The sequence below is a fragment of the Enoplosus armatus genome, chromosome 10, assembly GCF_043641665.1.
Source record: "Enoplosus armatus isolate fEnoArm2 chromosome 10, fEnoArm2.hap1, whole genome shotgun sequence".
Taxonomy (NCBI): domain Eukaryota; kingdom Metazoa; phylum Chordata; class Actinopteri; order Centrarchiformes; family Enoplosidae; genus Enoplosus; species Enoplosus armatus.
The window spans coordinates 19633498-19653878 of NC_092189.1; the positions used below are offsets into that span (position 1 = coordinate 19633498).

At 39.6% G+C, this 20381-nt stretch overlaps 1 protein-coding gene across 1 annotated transcript; it reads left to right on the plus strand.

Moving 5' to 3' along the window:
- Positions 1–957: 957 nt before the first annotated feature.
- elovl6 (ELOVL fatty acid elongase 6) lies at positions 958–15923 on the plus strand. Its single transcript, XM_070913395.1, has 4 exons — positions 958–1078; positions 13495–13626; positions 14125–14276; positions 15404–15923. The coding sequence occupies exons 1-4, from the start codon at positions 996–998 to the stop codon at positions 15844–15846; spliced, it is 810 nt and encodes a 269-aa protein (XP_070769496.1). The 5' UTR covers positions 958–995; the 3' UTR covers positions 15847–15923.
- Positions 15924–20381: the final 4458 nt, after the last annotated feature.

Genomic DNA, 20381 nt, shown 5'->3' on the forward strand with positions numbered 1-20381 from the left:
TATCATATACTGTATATATTTCTAAAAATACTGTTGTATTTTGGTGGCATTAGTGGCTCAACACTGAGATTACTAAAACAAGAATACAAATCAGATGCAAACAAGCATTAAAGTAGGTGGTAAGACAAATCTCTTTTGATACTTAAAGTACATTTTATCAATAATATTTATGTACTGTATGTCCGCACTTTTGAACGCAGTACTGGAGTACTCTTCTACTTTTACATTAGCAAAAGATCTGAATACTTCTTTCACCCCTGCTGACGTGAAATAGAATGAATTTTACAGATGAAATTAGAGCTAAAACAACTGATTAATCAATTAGTTCTTGAAGAGAAAATTAAGTAGAAACTATTTTGATGATTGATTAGTCATTAGTCAAAAATTCAATGGTGACAGCTTCTAAAATGTGAATATTATCCGGCTTTGGTTCTGGACTGTTGCTCAGACGAAACAAGCAGTTCTTACATGTCAGATTGGGCTTTGGGAAATGGTGATTGGTTTTTTTCCCCACTACTGTCTGACATTGTATAGGTTTAACGATGGATTTATAAATTAAGAAAACAATCATGCAGCCTTAAATTAGGTGAGACAAATTGCACTAAATTTAACTAAACTGAACGTATTAATAGGATATAAGATAATCTTATAGCTTTTCTTGGTACTTCTACATATCATTCACTTTTTAATTACTTTTTAAAACTTGAATTGAAGTGAGCTGAATCTATTTGAACTGGACTGAATTTAAAACGCAGAGAGAAGAAGCAGAAACTCGGCGGCGTTAGGACCCGGAGTTCACCCCCCTGAGGAAGAGGGCGTAGGCTCGCTCGGCCGGTAGAAGAGGAAGGTGCCGCGACTGCCGAGCTGCTCGCGCACAACCGCGAGGTCCTGACAGCAGCGCGAGCGATGCGAGTTAAAGGTTGCGAGGAAACAGACTAAATAGAAACCGAGTATCGTCTTGTTTCAGCAGCGGTTTGAACAGAAACACAGCGAGCATGTCGGTGCTAGCTCTGCAAGAGTACGAATTCGAGAGACAGTTCAACGAGGACGAAGCCATCCGATGGATGCAGGAGAACTGGTAAGGCTACATTGCGATGTAATGTCAGCGCCCCGGTTTTAATCCCACATTACAGTCAACGTTTTCCCACTGCAAATTCAGCGCGGTGCGTGTTGCGTGCTAAGCGTGAAGTGGAGGCTGTAACGGCGCACATGCATCAGCCTCGCTCACCGGGATTAAACCGCGCTGTATCCTATTATATCAGGCTCTCTGTCATCATCCGCAAGTTGCTGCTTGTGCTTCATAAAATGAACACATTCACGCGGGCCTGCAGCCGCGTGCGAATGCGCTGCTCTGCCACACTTCACTGCGTGACACTCTGCTGTTGCATCTTTATTCGTCCTTGATTTAACTGTGATTTATTCTCCCGGCATCAGTTACCGCGATACTATTGTAAAGGTCATCCGTGGCCCCAGCTGCCTCATCCATTTAGACAGTCACTGGCCCAGTAGCATATTGGGCCAAGCCTGGCCCCAGACTGGTAAACTACACCCCCCCCAGTGCAATGGTTTTCTCCTTCAGAGGAGATGGTCTTACTGTTATTACAGTAAAAGTAGACTACTGTACATAACTACAGATATGACAGTAGAAGAATATGTTGCACAGGAGAATGGAAAGGTAACAGTGCTGCATGTTATTGTAAGTTAAATCAAAGCTTTACTATGAACAATTTATGTTTAATTCTGCATGAAAACTAACTATTATTTTCATTCGTGATTCATCTATTTTTGCGATTAATCATTTAGACTTTGAAATATCAGGAAAAAGGAGAAAAGTGACAATTTCCCAGAGTCCAAGGCGGCGTCGCCAAACAGATTGTTTTGTCCAAACAACAGTTCAAAACCCAAAGATTTTCCATTTACAATGATATAAAACATAGAAAGGCAGCAAATCGCCACACATCAGAGACGCTGGAATCAGTGAATGTTTGGTGTTTTTGCTTAAATAATGACTGAAATGATACATTTTCTGTCAATCTCCTCATCAATCAGCTCTAAAGATGATGTTTTTTGTCAAAAAGTAGATAATACTGATGAACTAATAACTGATTAATTACTACAGAAGCTCCGACTGAGTAACCTGCAGTGCATTTCATGACACATTGGAACGACTGAGGAGTTAAGATGAAAACTAATATGTCACTATTTGCCCAGGGAAGTGTCTGCAAGGCTCTACGCGAACTGCATCATTATCCTAGACTGATATTTCACTGTTGCTACTGGGATTAAGTAAATATTGCTTCATGGTTTGTATGCATTGATGCATTTCATATGTAGGTCATGTGCAGGTCCATCCAGCTATGCGTGATTTCACTGAAGGGTCATTATTGTCCAGGTTGAGCAAGAAACGGTTCTAAGCAAAACAAAATGAGTCATGCGTAAAGTTAGCATAGCATAGGCTTCATTAAGCATTCAGTGGCACTGGGTTTATAAAAAAAAAAAAAAAAAGCAGCACATGGTGAGCAAGAGGCATTCATCTGGCTTCTGTCATCTGTTTGAACTGCCTGTAGACAAGTTAGCATATTATTTTTAACACAAGCTCGGAACAGTATCGTTCTTATTCATTGAAATGAAATCAGTGTTTTTGAGAGAGAGACAGAGAGAGCGAGAGAGAGAGAGAGAGAGGGAGAGACAGCATGCGAGCAATGTGTAGGAGCTGTCCTTACCCTGGTACTGACAACCGGCCAATAACGTTCATCTTCTGATGTCTGCTGACAGAGTATTAGCCAATCACGTTGCAGCTGATCTGTGCTGACTTCTTTCCGCTGCTCCTGTAGTGGGGGATGTCAGACTGGGCCAGTGCACATGGCTGATAGAGGAAGGAGCCGCAGAAAATGGGATTTGATAGGTTGTTTATTACATTCATTATGTACACGGAGCAACTGACTAAGCATGGCATGTTTTTATGACTTAGGGGTGAGGCTGAGAAAGCAAAACCAAACAGAAATAAACTAGTTTGAAGGCGTGTCAAGCAAAATAGGAAAAAAATGAAGCTGTTAGGACACTTGAAAACTAACTGCAATGCCTTTTCACAATGCAGTGATATTAACCACAGACTTCAGCAAACCTCTACTAGGGTCTGAAATTAACATCAACTAAGCCAAGAACAAATGCCAATAAAATTAGTTTTTGGCCGACAAAGGGTCACTCAGCACTAGGATTGGATGTTAAGATTGAATTGTTTCTGATTCTGTTCATGAATTACAAGTTGTGGTTCAGTTTCTGACATGTTATTTTAATTAAAAAAAAGAAACTAAACATGTTAAAAGCAAAATACACCAATATTCTCAGCAAATTTAGGCTGCCATAAACAATCTTTTGTAATAAATGGCAACATATTTGAATAGGATGAATTTATTTATTTTATTGACAGTGCTAATTGATCCTGAGTTCTAGCTCCAGCTCATCACATTGTAAACAACACACATGAGCGTAGATGTACGCCAGGTGTAAACTACTGTTGCACTTATCACCCCAGTTCTAAAGAAAAGCAGTGGCTCAGCATGCAGTATTGTAAGTGAACATTTTGCCTTTTTTCCCTGGACTCAACCCCTGAAATCTGATTTTCTAACCAGATATGAAAAATGCTGCTGGCAGCAGGATTTATCTGTAACATAAAAACCCATGTAAGGTTGTAAAACTGTCACTATGGAGGCTGAGCTGTCCACCAGAGGTGGAGGATCTGTGTTGATAAATGACGATCAAGAAAACTATTCACACCTCAAAGGTAAGACACATTTATGGGTTACTTGAGTTTGGATATAACCAGAAATGTTTATTTTGTCTGAAATCTAACTTTTACATCGCTACTGTAGTAGCACTAGACAGCTGTAGTGACAACTAGTTTCCTCTTTCTGTCCAGCAGTACAAGTTTTAACTTAATGCGTCTGTTTGGACCCAGTTTACCTTACAATACAGTCAATTCTTTGAGGTGTGCCTGTTGTACGTGCTTATCTCACAGTGTTGGCGATGATGAAACTATGCATTGTTCAGCTCTTGTAATAACACAAGCTAATTAGTAGCTGATTTGGGTAGATTGTCCATTTTAGCACTACTACCAAAGGTCATCAGCCAGTACGGTAGCTAGCTGCAATAAACTGACTACTGCCACTCTTAGAAAAGTCCCAGTGATATTGTTGCATTTCTTTAATTTTTTTATTATCCTTGTGAATATATTTCAAACATATTTGGCAGATCGTCTCAGGCCATCTCATATTATTACGTTGATGAATTCAATTAATTTACTGTTCTTAGTTTCAACGCTTTTAAGCACTTTTATGGTTGATACATGCAAAGGAAGATGTTTGTGTTTTTGAAAGAAATCCATACAGAGTATATCCTTAGCTAAAGTAATGCATGTGTTTCAAAACACACACGGTGAGACATCAATGGACACTGTATATATAACGTGTATACGTTCATTGTTTTGCAGGGATGAATGGAGACTGGTACACTGATCTGATGTATTCCCTTGAGACTGGCAGCAGACAGCTCAGCATTGTGAAGGAAGGACAATTCAACAACTAGTTGTAAGAAGACAAGGAAAAGGAAGAGGAAGGAGTGGACATAGACCTAGAAGATGTTGTTTAGTGACAACATGAACACCATCCTCTTTCCCTCCTATAACGAACAGTATAAAAGTACCATGAACACATGAGGCAGTGTAAGAGCAAGACAACATATTGCTCTTGCTCGTACACCACCTTAATATATTGGCTGTACAGTTGAAAGACACGCCTGTGGTGCATACCCTTTTAATTTCCACAGCACAAACAACGTTGACGTTGCTCATGAAACTGTGGGCAGCCAACTCTTAAAGTAATCAGCGATTGTAATAAACTCTCTGGAAAAATTGATAGTGCAGACCACACAGTAGTTTCTGCATACAAAAACATTTCTCCTACATCACATATTGCTGTCGTCAATGCTTTCTTGTTATTTCAGGAGTGTCAGCAGCATCACGTAGCACCTGGGACCTGAGAAATGCAACGTGAAGTCAGGCACATTTCTGAGTGAACGTGTCATGTCAGCTGAGTGATTAATGCACTCTGTTCAACACATACCTTTCAACTGGTAGAGTGATTAAGAAAAGACTGGCTCTGCTACAGTTAAAGTAGAGCAGAGAATAGGACTAAAATATCTTGTTTGGCTACAATTTTAGAATGACAGTGAAAGGTTTTGCTTTACATATGACAGGAGTCTGCAGAATTAAACAAATCTTGTTTACTGTTTTCTAAGTCAGCCATACTTTATTTTTACATTTTCTTATGTGAATTTTCTCTTATTTAAAAAGTTCACTTTTTACAAAAACTGTATCCAAAATCCACCGATTGCATTTAGCTCACACACAAGTATACCCTTTACTTACGTAATTGTAGGTATTGTGCTTCATTAGCATGATATGAACTTCCAAAGTGGTTGATTTCTGATTTTCTGATGAAATACTATGTTTTACATGTGTGCTTTCACCATTATTTCTAAATAAAGGGTATTAAACTAAACATCTAACATGTCAACTTTGGTGTATACGTCATTTCATTTCAAATTACATTTTCTAGACGTGTGGAGAGATGGCAGTGCATATTTGGACTGTAGCCATGACAGTTACAACATCAGGCATGTTGCTTTATGAAGTTCCTATCTTCCTACCTATATCAGACGCTCTGGGGTCATCAGTATGATATTAACAACCAGTGAACGTGTAGAAAAGCAATCACAACATAATTCAAAGCACATCATTTAACAGACAGATTGCTCACTGTGTGACGTGGTGGAAAAACGGTCATTGAAAATAATCAAATGAAAACGATCTAATATGAGACTGTTGTGTAATACGCTATTGAGGATTATGTGTGTCAATCCGAGTAAGCATTTGCATTGTGTAGGTGCATTTGGGATTTGTGTTTTTTTTTTTTTTCCTCTCTCCTTTTGATGTGATTCTGTGTGATGGATAAAATCTGCTGCAGTTCAAAAAACGTCCTGTTATGTATTAAGATGGCCATGTTTAGCAGTGCGGCCATCCTATACAAAAAGAGAGCTGTTATACACACATCTTTAACCTGCTGACTCACTCCGTACTCTCACAGACGTCATCATGCCTCATTGCCATGCAGGTTGCCGGGAATCTGTGTTCTCTCTTTTTGAAACGCCTCTGGGGTGGAAAGCATCCCTGCGGGTCTCCGCACTTTTGATGGATCTCTGGTGGTTTTGCCTGGGACTGATAAGAAGGGAGGCAGAGTCTGAGAGTGCTGCAGTGAGAATGAACAATGAGATCTTTGTTGTGGTCTGTTTTTGCGTATTTTAATGTTTATTCCCATCATTTGCATACCACCGTATTGTAAATACTGTAGTTGTTTTGAAGACCCTATGAGGGATATAGGAATGTTTGCTTTGTTCTAATGGTGGACTTAACGTGGCTAATCAAGTATCATAGCTCATTGAATAGTCTTCAAGGTCAGGTTCCAGTGGTACTTGATGAGTTGAGGAGATAAGTCTCTTCCCTCCAAGTCTCATGTTACTTATTCAGTCCAAGAGCAGTCCAGCCTATTGTCTCACAGCCCTGCTGTTGGATGGATGAGACCAACAGATACACCCGTCTTAAATTTGGCATCAGGGTATCATTTCAGTGCATAGCTTGTTGTGATCGATTTGGTAAAATAATAGTTCCAATTTCAATTGTTTTTCATCTGAGGGATTTAGCTGATGATCTTCTCCGTAGTGCTTTCCATTGAACAGAGATAATGGAATAATACATTTCTAGATGTCAGCATCACAGGCAGGCACCTAACAAAGGATGCATAATTCAAAGCCACAGTGCAGAAGAGGTGGTTGTAGTTAATAAGAAGCCATTTCAAAATGTTTATTGAAGAAATTGTTTTTCTGGTGTCAAACTGGGGTAGTAAGAATTTGTTTTATAACCACAATAAGCTTCTTTCTGCCTCCTGTGTTTTATGTTATTTCTTGTGCCCTAGATTTAATGTGTAGTTTAACATACAAATTACTAAAGAGTTTTTTTTATTCTGTTGTAAATAAAATGTTACACCTCCAAAACCAAAAAAATTTAAAGCAAACAACATTTATTGTTTTGCTAAATGATGATAATAAATCATTGTTTCCTAGTGTTATTCTAGAGGTTCCTCTTGACGGTCATACAGTCAAATGTACAAAGTCTTGGTTCTGCATGCTGCTGCCATTTTAACGAGAGCAGCACATGGTGATGCCGATTATTTCTGACCACGTTAACCCAGAGTCCACCCCAGGCTTGATGTTTTCTAGGCTGCTCTCCTCACGACTGGTGAGGCCAGAGAAGAAGATGTGGGCTGGCTCCTCAGAAGTTCTGCCTGGAGTGTCTCTGTGCACTCTGGTTTCACTTTCAGACTGTCAAGGAAAAGCTTAGATGCAAACAAAGATAAGAGCAGTTCACTGTGTCCGTCTGAATGGAATATGATTTGAAACTGCCTTGTCATTTATGTAAAGATAAATCTACTAGGTGGCAGATAAGGGCCAAACACCAACATATCTTCCTTGAGAACTTTGATTTTTCCATGATTTAAATTTTTTTGAAACTTGAATTGTTAATATTGGTTAGCGGTCATCTTCTTGTTCATGTGTACATTGTGCTTATGCTGTTGAGTGCTATGTAATACAAGCTTCCTACAAGCCATTTGTCCCAGTGCTTAAAATAAGCATGACTCAAGATGTTCTTCAGCACTTAACAGGCTGAAATAATTATCAGGAAAGAAAAGTACTCTTATGTTTCCTGAATTGATAAACTGGCCCTCATGTGGGCCACCAGATGCAGAATGAACTAAACCAAGGAGTGACAGTATCTTACAAGCCTGACTTTTTTTAAAGTCCCTCTAGAAATTGCATGCAGTGACTAGGACTTGTGGGTTTGTTACTAACTGGATTATATCTGGGTGCTTCCTGGATGACAGATTATTCTGTAAAGGTAGGTCTTATTTACAGCACCTCTTGGTCTTATTTAGCGGCTTGCTGCTCATCCTACACTTTGGCACAGTAGCTCTGATTGCCTTTCACAGGCAACAGTGTCAGGGAATTGAGTTACACACCCTGGACAGAACTGAGTGGCTTTGTGTGCATACAGTTGCATATGCACATGTGACACTGTAAACACACACTTAGGTGAGACAGTTAGACTCTAGCTCACTGGCACAGGCTTGCAGACTCATCCTCAGACTGCAAACTCAGGATTACGTAACGGGTGAAATCTCCTGGACCAGCTAATACAGATCCAAGTTCCACAGGAGGTTATCCAGCAGCTTTATACAACACTGTCAGTGGGGGAGGGGAGGGTCTACAGGATCAACATCCTTATTATATGTACTGTACTATATTGGTTACATGCAAGTACATGGGCTGCCTAAAACACAGTACACACCTCTATAGTATTACAGTACTTTAAGCTGATGTAAAGACCTTGCTAGTTTACTTTACAATTGTGTATGAAGCCTTTTGTCATTGTCAGTTGTCTGGATATCTTTGCAGCCTGCTACACAACATATGAAGTAGCAGCTCTTGAGTTCTGGTTTGTCGGCTTTGTGTATTTATTTTCTTTACTCTGTCAGATCTCAGATATTCAGCATGATTTGGCAACAGCGCAAACTGGGCCAACGCCCAGGGTCTAACCCAGCGTCTTAGCCTGTGATAACAATCACACATGAGAAAAAGCGATACCAGAGATGCCTTACCTAACTGAGCAGCTCTTGCATATTGTCCAGGTTGTACACATTGATCTTGATCTCATAAATTGGTGGTCTTCTTGTAAACTAATGTTTAATCTCTAATATTTATCTCGATACGTGTTTTAACAAGTTAAGGAACATCTGAACATGTGTAATTTATGCAGTGGGTCTGGGACCCCTATAATTTTTTTTAAATGAAGCCACTGCTGCTCACTGTTATTTGGAGGAAATCTCAGCTGGAGGAAAGCAGCTGGTTTCCAAACTTGCAGCAAGCCAGAAATCTCTGCTGATTCTGTTACTACTCCATGCTGATCTTCCCCAAAAGAGCTCTGACGTTGTAGTTTTTTAATTGTGCTGCCTCGGCCCACTTTCACAAACTGCAGAGTCAAGCCTCTCCACACCCCTCTGATATATTCTCCTGTGTAGACATACGTCAGGTCAGAAGTGCTAGTTCCAATTTCTTTTCCAGTGCATGTTTTATTTCAGTTGAATTTTGTTATTGCCATATAATTTGATCACATTTTCCCAGAGTTCTTTGTAACACCATCACATTTTTTATTATGTATGACCAACAGTCCAAAACTCAAATTCATTCAGTTTACAATACTATAAAAAAGAGAAAAGAAGCAAATCCTCACATCATCAAGTAACAAGTAGTTTAGTTTTATTGAGTATGATTTAGTTTGAAGTACGGTTGGGCGATATGGCCAAAATCTTCTATCACAGTACATGTAATTTTTTTTTATCACGGTAAAGGTATATATCACGATACAGTAACTGTTCTATAAATTCAATTAAGAAATGGTTTAAAATAACCATACCGTACTTGCATGCTCTGTATTTACAATTTCACTCTTTTCCTCCACGTTTTCTTGTCACTCTATTGGCAAACGAACCAGCTGTCGCTCTCACGTCAAGTTCTGCTGTCTAAATCACGCTACCTTGCGAGGCCGCTGGATTCGCGAGATCGCGCAAGAATGCAGCCCCGAATATATAGCAGAGACCGCTCCCGTGGTGGAAACATTACATATTGCCACATCTCTACTGGTGGACTGTTGCACGGTATATACCGTGATATCTCCCAAGCTTAGTTTAAAGTATTATATCTTGGGCTAATCTGAGCACTGAAGGTGAGGAGTGGAGCTGTAGAGGCACTGGGGAGCATGAAGGGATGATGTGAATTCACACTGATGTCTCAAATAGATTCCTGTGACATAGCTTGGCTGCAGCTGGCACTTTTTGGAGCCTTTGCAAAGACAACAGCAGCACCTCCCCCACCACCTCCACCAACTTGTCAGCTTTGACCGTGCCCTTGGGTTTCTTTACCCTTTATTATTTTTTTCCTTACAGCAGTGTAATCCATCTTCTAAACATAATGTAGTTGGCCATGTATGCCTTACCCTTTGGTTTGTTCTGCTGGCACATGATGATGATAAAACAGAGCAGGGCAGGAAAATTCCTCCTTACCTTTGTGCTTGGGCTGGATCATAAAATGTTTAGACTTGTTATATTGAATAGCACAGTAATGTCAAATCAAAACAATGTAACTCAAATAATCTGCAGATATATTTTGATAGAAACAAGTTTTTATACCCCATGTGCCAAAAATATGGTTAGATGGTTCACACAGATGTCTGCAAAACCTTTTGTGCAAGATTAGGCATGGGAAACCAACACATGAGGGTATTCGATCTTCTAAACTGATAAGAATAACCGTCTTGGTCAGTTTTGACAACACTCAGTTCAGTGGGTCTGTAATGTAAATAAGATACCAGAAACAGAAGTCTCACTTTGAAATCTCGCAAGACGTGAGCTGTTGCAGGAAGACAACAGTGTTTCTGGTTAAACAAATGGATGGACTCTATCTCCGTAAGGATCCTTTCCATAATGCTGTCAGACACTTACAATAACAATCTGAGCCTTTCAGTGGCCAAAACAAGCACTTTTAGTGGACGTACTTTTGATGGGCGCATTTACGTTTACATTTACAATGGGCCATTGCAGCCCGTTCGCTGAGGCAATCTACTGGACCAATTCCAAAACTTTTGCTAACTATTACTCATTTAGACACCAAAATTTGTAAAAATAGGGCCCAGGTTTAAAAATACCATCCTTTTAATACATTACTTACAGCAAGCCAGTGTAACTTTTACCATAAATGACAATTACAGGGCAATGGTAAATGCTAAAATGTATTGTTACAGTAACAGTAACAAACTCTATCTAAAGTTTGCAAACATTAGCTAACATTAGCATCCATACGCTGGTATGACTAGTACCAGACCAAGCAGTAGCAGCAAAACTGCTGAGTGTATTGAAGTGAGCACATGTGTGTTTTGTTGCTGATTAATTCAAGTTTTAATTTGTAAGATGAAGAATGTGTTATTTCTGCTTTCAAAAGTTACATAGTCTCACTTTAAAGGATTAATTTATTATAAAATAAATGTTGTTGATACATTTTCATCTGACAAAAAAAAGTAAATGGAGGCCGTATCTGTGCAGGATATCATGAAAAGTATACTGCACACTACAGAATCACAGTTTAGGCCGTATATCCCTCTGACCTTTGACCTTTCAGCTTGAAAGGAGGAATGCTAAAGGAGCTGAGATTGTTGCTCCTCTGCAGTCCTCCCCACCTCACTACAGTATGTAGGCCACTGTGTATTCTGTGTTTCTCTGGTCTCCCCTCCTCCGTGTGGTTTCAGAAACAGTGATGTCATTCTGCAGTCCAACCCTGTTGTCATTCTCTGAAAGCAGCTCCGTTTGACTTTGACTGGAGTGCTTTGTCCTTTGTTCTGTGGAGGTGGCCTAAATCAGTTTGTGGGCTTCCTTCAAGAACAGAAAGGTGTCATCCTTCATTCTCGAAATACTGACGCACAATGGAGTTCATTACTTTAAACAACTGATTTTGTTATTGTACTTGTGTTCTTATCGTCATTGACTTGCCTGATTGGTTACTGTTATGATAACAATAGTTTGAGCTTCAGAAAGTCCATAAACTCTGTGTGATAGTGATGTAATTTCTTAGAATATATAGTTGGTCATATTTGAATTGTATTTAAAAGACAGGCATTATATATTAGTTGGTATTGGTTGAAACATAACCGCTAAATGATATTCTGCTTAACTTGACTGACTCTCTTGTATGGCGGTTATATATTGTCCAATCCCTGCATATCACACAGCCACATTTCTCGAGTTTTTTTCTTAACTGTCTGAGAAAAATGTACATTTTTTTCTCTTTCTTGCCTAGCGACACACCTGATCAGCAAAACTAAGTGCTGTTTTGTCGTGCTCTGCTGAGGTTGCACAACAGAACAGGATGAATTACATTTTACACGTTGCATTTGTCACAGTTCTGTGAGAAATGTTTGCGTTTGTAGTGTGAGTTGCGCACAGACCCTTGGCCAGTATACAAGTCTGCTACTGTACAGTATATAACAAAGACAACTGACCTTGAATAGATGGTTCTATCCAGATGTTGAACTTGTCCTTTGTATAGTTCAGTCTTACACACTTAAGGCTTTGAATAGAATAACTCATTTCAATCCTTTCCACTGAGTAATACATTTTAATTTGGTGATTAATTTCAACGTCATGTTGTTCTCTTTGTATAACCTCTAAACAACAGCGCTGAATCACTCCTTGGGCTAGTTTTACGCAACTCATCATCCCCAGGGCTGTTGGTCCCAGAGCTCCCAGAATGCCTCATTCCTGGTGCACTGTCCTCTCAGAGCAACATTTTCAAGGGTGTTGCTGTTGCTTCTTTTTTCCTCCATACAGTTACACACATGTCTCTGTCACATGTCTACTTCTGGCCGCTGAGAACTCTACTGCAGATCTAATGCCTTGCTCATTGGCACCTGCAACCATACCATTATAAGTTTATTTTCGCTAATTATTTTCTGGCTAATGCTACTCCAAACTATTACTCTGCTTCCTGTCCAATAGACCAAACAGTGTTTTGGATGAAGCTGCTGTAGTTCTAGGCAGCATGCCCCAATCTTCTATTGGTTCTACTCAGCATCCAGTCTTTCAAGTCACACCACCTGTGCTTTGTAATGGTGCTGAGTGCGGGGAAATGCTTCTCTTTACATTTGGTTGGGCCAGGTGGTGCTTCAGCACAAGTCCTCCACTTGATGCGGCACAGCAGTGATCTCTGACAAGTCAATTAAGGCAAACAGGCGTCACAGGATGGTGGGGGTTGGAGCTGAATTGAAGCAATAACTGTAAACTGAAAGCTAAGCATTTAGCGACAGTTGGAGCTGGACTCAAATCATTAAATCATTACTTTAGGCATTGCTTGTGAAGTCAGTACAGCTATTGTTTGTGTTCTGTAAACAGTATGTGGTACTTATTATAGTAGAGGAGCAGTTCGATTTCTTTTCAAATTAGAAAATGTGGGTTTAAAGGACACGAGTGACACTCAGGACTCCCTTAGTAACTGCTGTCAAAATGCTTTTAATTGTAGTCCATAAAGGAAAAGTCCCACTTCGAAAAACATGCTGTACGATGTCATCGTTTTGTGATGTGCATGAAGTGTGTGCCAAGAAATGTGTTCGTGGGGAATAGCTGCTTTAGTTTGAGGATGGATTGCTAACTGATTAATTGCTGTTTGTTGCTCACATGTCAACTTGCTCTGGGACCTTATATTGTTTTCGTGTATTCTTTTTATAAATTAGCTGTGCACTATTTCTGTTAATGGTAATCTTCTTGCTCTTTGTGTTTACAGGAAGAAGTCTTTTCTCTTCTCTGCACTCTACGCTGCCTTTATCCTCGGTGGCCGCCATGTCATGAAACAGAGGGAGAAGTTTGAGTTGAGGAAACCGCTGGTGCTATGGTCGCTCACACTTGCTGTATTCAGGTGAGAAAACGTTATCATTATCAATGGCAGCAAATACGTATCAATGTTCAAACATATACAACATATTTAATGTAAAGGGCCAACAGTTTAACCAGTTAGTGGCCAAATTAAATTATTTTGTGTGATCAATAACACTTACAGGAACATTTTTTTCTAGCTTTACTTTTTTACAAAACATTGAAGTGGAAGTGGTTCAGTAGACAGACAGCTGTTGTGGTGGCATTTGCATTTGACCACATTTACTTTTAATTTCCTTTACTCAGTCATACTGGTCCTTTTTTATAGTTCAAGGTTTTCCTGCGGTTTTCTTAGTTTGAGCAGATGGTCAGTGTGGGGAATAACTTAGACCTGCTTTTTGCTGGGATGTCATGTTTTGTTTGTTTTAATTCATATATTTTTGGCTTTATGTTGGTAGCTGCAGCTGATGTCGACACACATTGCATGACTTCACATATTAACTACAGTAACGAAATCTGTTTTGTCTCTCCGTGCTTGTAGTATATTTGGTGCCATCCGTACTGGGAGTTACATGACGTACATCCTGATGACGAAAGGGCTTAAACAGTCCGTTTGTGACCAGAGCTTTTACAACGGACCTGTCAGCAAGTTCTGGGCATACGCCTTTGTACTTAGTAAAGCACCAGAACTGGGTAAGACCATTTTATGGCATGTCTCCTGTTGTCCATGTACTGAGTATAATGTATTGTTTCCCATAAACCATCTAGCCCAATTAATCTAAACCAAATAAGGTTTAGTTTTCAATTAATTTCATTGTTTCATAATGATGTGCACGAAGCTGGTGCTCTTTAATGATGTTGCTGTCAGAAAGACTTAATACTGCCAAATGGCAAAGGCATGTTAGTGAACTGCAATTACAATAATTCAGTCATCCATTCATTACAACTGTTCTGTTGTCCGTTGCAGTGTAACCTGTTGTTAGACAAAGCACATACGCATTAGGCAGATACAATTACAAACAGGCCTATTGTATGCTGCTGTATCGAGGGGTAACCTCACAAATAGCTTGCTCCTGTTGACTGTTTTACCACATGCACATAGTGATCTTACACTCTAGCAAGGAGTGGCTTTTTGGTAATTTTCCACCATTTTAAACAAGTATTCACTACTGTACGTCAATTTGAAAAGGGAAACATAATCGCACAGTTACCAGGCATAATGCTGATACAGTAATGACAGTTCCTAGTTTAGTGATAAAAATTATTAAATTAACCCTGGCAATCACTGATACTAAATCATTTATATTACAGTTATTTGCGTATAACATTGTAGCAGGTAAGAATAAATACATTTTTAAAAATACTGAGGGTAAACTTAGGTAGGCAGGCCCCCCCCCCCAATAAAGGCTTGTTTTCTTTCTGTCTGCATTTACGATGACTATTGGTTTATTGTTAAACACTTGTCAATGTTAGCATTATAATGTGTAATAAATGGGTGCAGTAAACACAGCTTTTGCTGTCACTTGTGTCTCTGTTTATTATTTATTGGGCAGCTAGTTAAGTTGTTTCAAACATTTCAGTGCTACTCTGTGTGAATCAACAGCTTTGTGGTTTTATATAGTTCATTCAGCCAATATTTTCTGCATATTTGAGAGCAACTTGAATCATAGCCAGTGATTTTGAATGAACCAGTGGTAATGATGTACCCTTTCCTCCTGTTCCTGTTCCTTCATTCAACCCCCCATTTCTTTATTTCCCTCCTGCCTATGCTCTCCATACTCCAACTTCCCCCATCTCTTGAACAACCCAACTTCCTGCAGGTGACACTCTCTTCATCGTCCTGAGGAAACAGAAGCTCATCTTCCTCCACTGGTACCACCACATCACCGTGCTGCTCTACTCCTGGTACTCCTACAAAGACATGGTGGCTGGTGGCGGATGGTTCATGACCATGAACTACTTGGTCCACGCTGTCATGTACTCTTACTATGCCTTGCGGGCGGCTGGCTTCAAGGTGTCGCGCAAGTTCGCCATGTTCATCACACTGACCCAGATCACCCAGATGCTGATGGGCTGTGTGGTCAACTACCTGGTGTACTCGTGGATGCAGCAGGGCCAGGAGTGTCCATCCCACATGCAGAACATTGTGTGGTCTTCCCTCATGTACCTCAGCTACTTTGTGCTCTTTGTCCAGTTCTTTGTCGAGGCCTACATCGGCAAGTCCAAATCATCGGCCATGGCTGTCACCAAGAAGAGCGAGTAAACAATTGCCATAAGTATGGGAAGAAGGGAGATCACGAAGAAAAAAGGAGTTGGAAATGGAGAGCAGGGACCAGTGACTTGAGAGAATCTGTTAGGGTTGGGTGAGGGTGGTGGGAATGAAAGATGGATGATGGAGAGGTGGCATTGACGCTGGTGGTGTGGGGGTGGTGTGGGGGTGGAGTGGGGGTGGTGTGGGGTGGGGTGGGAGGGTCAAGAGGATGACTGGTGTTTGTGCTTTGAGCATTACTATTAATGTGCAGATCTAAAATGCCTCAATGGAGGTGACGTCTCCGTTGAGGGATGCTGAGGAAGCAGCGCCGCCATGATCAGAAGCCATCACAAGTTGTCTGCCTGAAGTCTAAAAGCCCCTTTTTTGAATTCACCATGAATAGTTTTTAAAACCTAGAATATAACAAAAGGACGAAATCACCGGATTAAAAAACCCCAAAACATCTGCCACGAGCATATGTTTACTTGATATTAAAAAAATAAATTAATTGGTACATATGAAGATGGATGAAGTCAGCGTTAACTTGAGCCATCTGAGTATGTTTTTGTCCGTCTGTCGTCAGTGTTTGTTGTTTTGTTTTGATCTGTTGAAGAAGAAAAAGTTTTAGATACTGGTGAGTGTGTGAAGCTGATGGGTGTTGGTGGTTGGTGTGAACTGACGGGGTGAACGGCACTGTATCCTCTGTGTCTTACATTGCAAAATGCGATATTTTCTCAGGTCTTAGGTTATCTCTTTCTTAATATAATATGCATATCAAGACAAAGTAGACATGTTTAACATCAGCACCGGTTTACAGTATGGCTAAAATTCATCCAGTATGGCCGCATAGTTGAAAACAGTATGAATGAAGCTGATTGGACTGCCTGACTCAGATGATCACACTGCTCCTGGGCATGATGGGAAACAGATGCTGACAGTGCCCTGCTTCACCACTTGTCATGACCTTGCACAAGTTGCCGACCACACTTGGAAAATGACTTGCCATTGATTTCCAAACGCTTCTCTGTGTTAAAGGGTCCCTACCAGTGAAGAAAACTTGTCTGTTGAACACGGAAGGCTTAAATGGAGGACAAACATATTTATATTTAGCAAAATAAAAAAAAAATCAAACATGCAAATTGTTAAAATCTGCTGTATTGACTTTAAAAAATAGTATGTATCCTTAATGGTGTCTGTTGTGCTATTGTGCATTTGCACTGTATCAATGTCAAAAACAATTGTTGCTGAAAAACATAACGTATGAACAAAGAGTGCAAAAATGTGACATGTGCCTGTGGTGTTTATTTTTTTTGTCTCTGCTGAAACATCTTGACATTGCACACACTTAATCCTTTTTTGGTGCTGAATCTGAAATTTTAGGGGCTACATGGCAGATTTTAAAGCGGCAATATTAAGAAAAGTTAGAGGGTGATTATCACTTCCAAATATCCAGTCTGTTCAGCTGTTTAAATGAGGAGATGGTGTGCTTGCATGCATGTCAAACTTGATTGAGTGGCTCTTATGTAGCAGTAATTAATTCAATTCAGTTCAATTTTATTCATATATAGCGCCAAATCACAACAAAAGGTATCTCATGACACTTTACAAAGAGAGCAGGTCTAGAGTCATTTATGGAGTGTTTCCTAATGATGTCTCCTAAATGAAGCATGTATCAATTAAAAACAAGTTAAGTTGCATACCTGTTAAGAGCTCTTGTAGCATTCATAGGATTCCACTTTCTGGTTTTACCTGAGTCACCGAAGTCATTGTGTGTCAACACTGGATGAACAGCATACATGACTTGAGTAAGCTGATTGGCTCAACCAATAAACCATTCCACAATTTCTGCTGGACCTGCATTCAAAAGTGTTCACATCCGCTGTACCTGGCCTCCCTCTAGAGGTGCAATTATGCAATAAAGCTTAATTATTGAGACTAAAAACAAACTACATTTGGGCAAAAACTGGATCCTTCACTTTGAGTAAAGACAGTTTTTGTGTGAAAATAAGGGTTCTTCGCTCTCTTCTGTTAATTGTTTTGGTATATTGATCATCTAACAGAAGTGTTAATTCCTGTGTAGTGTATTCTTTCGTTTGTCTTTTAGAAAAATAAATTCATCATGACTTTCACTGTCAGTGCCATATTGTTAATGTGTTAATGATACCACACAGTAAAAGACTAAAGGCAGAATTGTTCTTTAGTACATGCAGGGACGGACCTCATAAGAATGACAATGGCAAAAGCCAGTAAAGTAAATGGCTCCAGTGTTTGATTCTTGCTGGAATCTACTATAGCCACTTACCTCAGACTTAAAAAACTCATACAGCAATACATTTGTAGTTTACCAGACCAACATACATTAATTGTGAGTTTAGCCCAGCCCAATGTGTTCTCTTGTTCAGCAGACTATTGTTTATTTCAGCAAAAATAAAGGGAAACAATGGTAGCCGGAAGCGACCGTCTTAAACAAGGCGCTTCCGGCCACCTTTATTTTTGGGTTCAAGAAGAGCCGGATGAGTTAAAACTCTTACTTATCACGCTGCAGACTGGATATTTTTTGTTCGACTGGATGAGGCAGTCTTTGAGGAATCTGAAGACTTCGAAAACTGCGGTAAGTGTTGTCAAACGACTTTTAAAAGGCGGACTTGATTTCACCTTCCAGGAACACGTTCAGTCAGCTAACCCCAGCCTCAGTCCCACGTGTGACTGGAGACCTGTTTTTCCTGCTAAGACGAATTAATGCTAATGTGTGCCCTGAAAATGGTCCACTGTCGCTGCTGCAGTATACTTCATATTACATACATATAAACTATATTGTAACCATGCAATATTTATAATGCTTATTTATAATATAATAGGATACATGTGTGAGGGGGACATTTGTTAATAACCCTACATAGAAAGCTTAAAAGGCTAAGACGATGCATTGAAAGCTTGAGTCACACTGGCTGCAATAAATGGAACTATCTAAGGTTATAGTATAAAGTTAGGAGAGACTAATTCAGTCATATTTTGCTAAAGCTTGCTAATTAGGTTGTTTTGATGCAACTGATGTTAATTATCTTCTTTACATTTGAAAGGTCTGCACAGGCGTTTATTACAGGCGACAGAACTTCCTCAGTGACTTCTGCTGCCACAGCAGACCAAACTTAGGAGAAAATATTAATGTTTGTCCTTTTTCTAGCCATTTCGTAGCAGTCAGTTACATATTGGTTTATGATTGCTGTGTTCCTTTCAAGTGTTGAGGCAGTGAGCCAGCTTTCTCAAAGTCAGAGAATGAAGGGAATGCAGCTATTGTGATGCTGTCAGTTACACCTGTGCTTTTCCTGCTGTGACAGCTCAAAATATGTCAAATGTCTTTTAAGTCAGGTTTCTACAGGTGTTTGCTGCAGGGACATAAGCAACTCCCATCAACTCTAGTAGACACATGTCACAGCTGTAGTACGTAGTTTAATATAGTGTGTTTTATAAACAGTCCTGCAGAATAACTGTTTATTGTGATTAGGAAAAAATTAGCTGAGTCTTGAAGTATGTCCACCGGATCAGAAGAACCCAGCAGAGATTTGCATCCACAGATGTGTTTTATCAGAAACCTTTCTCCTTTTTATATAAATTGCTGTCATTTACATTAAAGCATTTACTGCTGATCATATTTCAAGGATTTGTTAGTTGTGTCACATACTATTAGCCACAAATATAAGAACTAAACAACGACTATGTAGCGTTCCTAAATGCAAACAAATGATTTTTTTTATCCCACTGAATTTCTCTTAATGTGGAGATGGAAAGATATATTAAAAATACATAAGTATTTTCTATAGTATTTCTATATGTTTTAAATTATTGACAGTTTGAATCTAATCAAACTGTTTTTCTGGGTGCCATCGTTTATTTATGTTAAGGGTGATGTTGTTTGTTGCACATTTTTTAAAAAAACGGCAAATTATTGGCAAGCAGAATGAACGGCGTTGTCTATTTTGACCCTGCTGAACATGATGTTTATAGATTAGCTGTCTCGCGTGTCACATTTCGTTACAGTGAATGTTGCCATTCAGGGTTTACTGGATGCAGTAGCTGGATGGTCTGTTCAGTCTCAGTCGACTAAGTACACACCGTGTGTAATGGTGACGCATGTTACTGTGAGCCAGAGGGAACTGTGACATGATGTTAGTATGTTGTATGTAAAAAAAAATTGCTAGACTATTGACTATTGAAGCCACAATATAATTTATATGAAGGGACAATGAGTGGGTTGTGTCAGAAATTCCCATCCTGCACACTTATGTTTGCACAAGAGGCTGCAAATACATGCAGTATTGTATCACTTTGTTTTGTTACGCATTATGTCGCTGAGAAACGCTGTATTTGAATAAGCAAATAAGACTAGATTTAGACTCTCAGGCTGACTTTTTGTGACAGTGTTCTGAATTTAATTTGATTTACATCTAATTTGTTTTTCACTCTTTTGTAGACAGCAATAATGAGATCTGATCTCTGCCACTAAAGGGTGAAAGCCCAGGTAATCCCATCCAATATAGACAGCTGTG

Excerpts from the sequence above, each read along its gene's own strand:
- elovl6 (XM_070913395.1), top strand. The coding sequence starts at position 996 with ATGTCGGTGCTAGCTCTGCAAGAGTACGAATTCGAGAGACAGTTCAAC. Across the intron at positions 1,079-13,494 it reads CGATGGATGCAGGAGAACTG|GAAGAAGTCTTTTCTCTTCT; the intron begins GTAAGGCTACAT and ends TTGTGTTTACAG. Across the intron at positions 13,627-14,124 it reads CTCACACTTGCTGTATTCAG|TATATTTGGTGCCATCCGTA; the intron begins GTGAGAAAACGT and ends CCGTGCTTGTAG.